Source organism: Microtus ochrogaster, chromosome 2, assembly GCF_000317375.1.
Source record: "Microtus ochrogaster isolate Prairie Vole_2 chromosome 2, MicOch1.0, whole genome shotgun sequence".
Lineage (NCBI taxonomy): Eukaryota > Metazoa > Chordata > Mammalia > Rodentia > Cricetidae > Microtus > Microtus ochrogaster.
In genome coordinates this window covers 13,606,425-13,608,207 of record NC_022010.1, presented here as the reverse complement: position 1 = coordinate 13,608,207, position 1,783 = coordinate 13,606,425, and the positions used below count along the sequence as shown (strand labels likewise).

General features: G+C 39.9%; 1 protein-coding gene across 1 annotated transcript in view; it reads left to right on the top strand.

Annotated features, from left to right (window-relative positions):
- The window catches only part of Ccdc62 (coiled-coil domain containing 62), a 38,308-nt gene extending 36,750 nt beyond the window's left edge, over window positions 1–1,558 (top strand). The window contains exon 10 of the mRNA XM_026788133.1: window positions 657–1,558. Within this exon, the coding sequence (XP_026643934.1) occupies window positions 657–897 (241 nt within the window). The 3' untranslated portion in view covers window positions 898–1,558. The remainder of the gene's footprint in view (window positions 1–656) is intronic.
- Window positions 1,559–1,783: the final 225 nt, after the last annotated feature.

The following is a 1,783-nucleotide window of genomic DNA, read 5'->3' as shown; positions in this document are numbered from 1 at the left end:
TCTTGGAAAACAAACAAAAAAAATTTAAAAAAAAAGCAGATGCTCTTAATTAGTGAGCCATTTCTCTAGCCCTACTTCTGTACTTTTTTTTTTTTTTTTTCGAGACAGGGTTTCTCTGTGGCTTTGGTACTTCTGTACTTTTTGAAGGAGGGAAATTCCTTGTTCTTATAGTTATCCTGAACTACAGATTTTAATTTTTACTTGCAAAAGCATGTGTTAATGTATAATATTCTGGTCAGGTCACCTTGACTTCCTTTCAGACAACATGTTTAAGCTAGAGGTGCTATGTATGCTTGTTAGCCCAGCACTCAAGAGGCTGTGGTGGAGGAGTGTGAGCTCCAGGCCAGCATGGGCTTCTTTGAGGCCATCCTGGGTTGCATAGCAAGGCCCTGTCACATTCTTCTTTTTTATCCCACCTCTCTGTTTACCTTTTCTTCAGACAGCATGTCACTGTATCCCCTAGCCTAGCAAGGAACTTATTGTGTAGCTCAGACTGGCCTAAACTGTGGTCCATCTTCCTGCTTTAGCTTCCTTAGCAAGCGCTGAGATTATAAATATGGGCAACATGCCTGGCACTTTTTGTCCTCTTAGCATACTTTTAAATGTATGAGTGACATGCGTGTGATACTATTTCTCTTTGGTCTTATTGCTTGCAGTGAGCCCATTGCCATCCAGCCTTCCCAGTGTTTGGGTTCCTCAAAGTCTGCAGAGAAAGAAGATGAGCCAGAGCCCCCTCCAGACAAAAGAACCTCATCCAAGAGTGTCTTCATCAGCAAAGATGCAGCATCGCCCCACGAAAAGGTTTCTGTTTTACATGAGAGCTCCCAATGCAGTCAAGCAGAGTTTCTCTTCAGCATGCTTTTATTCTTCTTATTGCTTAATTTTAGGCATTTTTAGGTTTTACAATCACAGGTCTGTGTGATTGAACCATCTCACACACTGGACAGATGGTTCAGCAGTTAGTAGTGCTTGCTGCTGTTGGCTAAGACCCAGGTTTGATGGCTCACAACCATCTATAAATCCATTTTCAGGAATCCTCTTCTGAACTTCATGAATATGAGACACACATGTGCACATACATACAGGCAAAAAACTCATACACACAAAATAAAATGCATCTAAATAGTCTCAAGAAACCAAAAAAGAACTGCTGAGATGGCCACCCCCCCTTTACATTTATGTATTTGATTGCAGGGTGGCTTTGGTTTGGGATAAAGACAATCACAGCCAGGCCTGATGAATTGAATCAAACACCTGAATCCACTGGGTAGAAGTAGAAAACTGACTTTGCAAAGTTTTCCTCCAACTTCATGTCATGGAACTTATCATCTACACACAAAATAAATAAATGGTTTGTTTTTAAATTAAAGGCCATCTAGATGACTCAGAGAGAGGGTAAAGGTGCTCACCACCAAGCCTGACAACCTGAGTTTGGTTCCTAGAACTTACATGTTGAAAAGAAAACTGATTTTTGGTTTTTTTTTTTTTTTGACTTGTCCTCTGATTTTCACCCTGAAAAAAAAAAAGTAAAATAGCAAGATTAAACTAAAGCACATCTCCACATATCTTTAGTCTAAGGTTCTATTTTGTAGTTGCTTTGACATGCTAATTATGACTTGGGTTTTTAAAAGATTTATTTATTTTATGTATATGAGTACTCTATCTGCATGTATACCTTTGGGTCAGAAGAGGGCTTCCGATCCCACTCTAGATGGTTGTGAGCCACCATGTGGGTGCTGGGAATTGAATTCAGGACCTCTGAAGAACAGCCATTGCTTTTAAT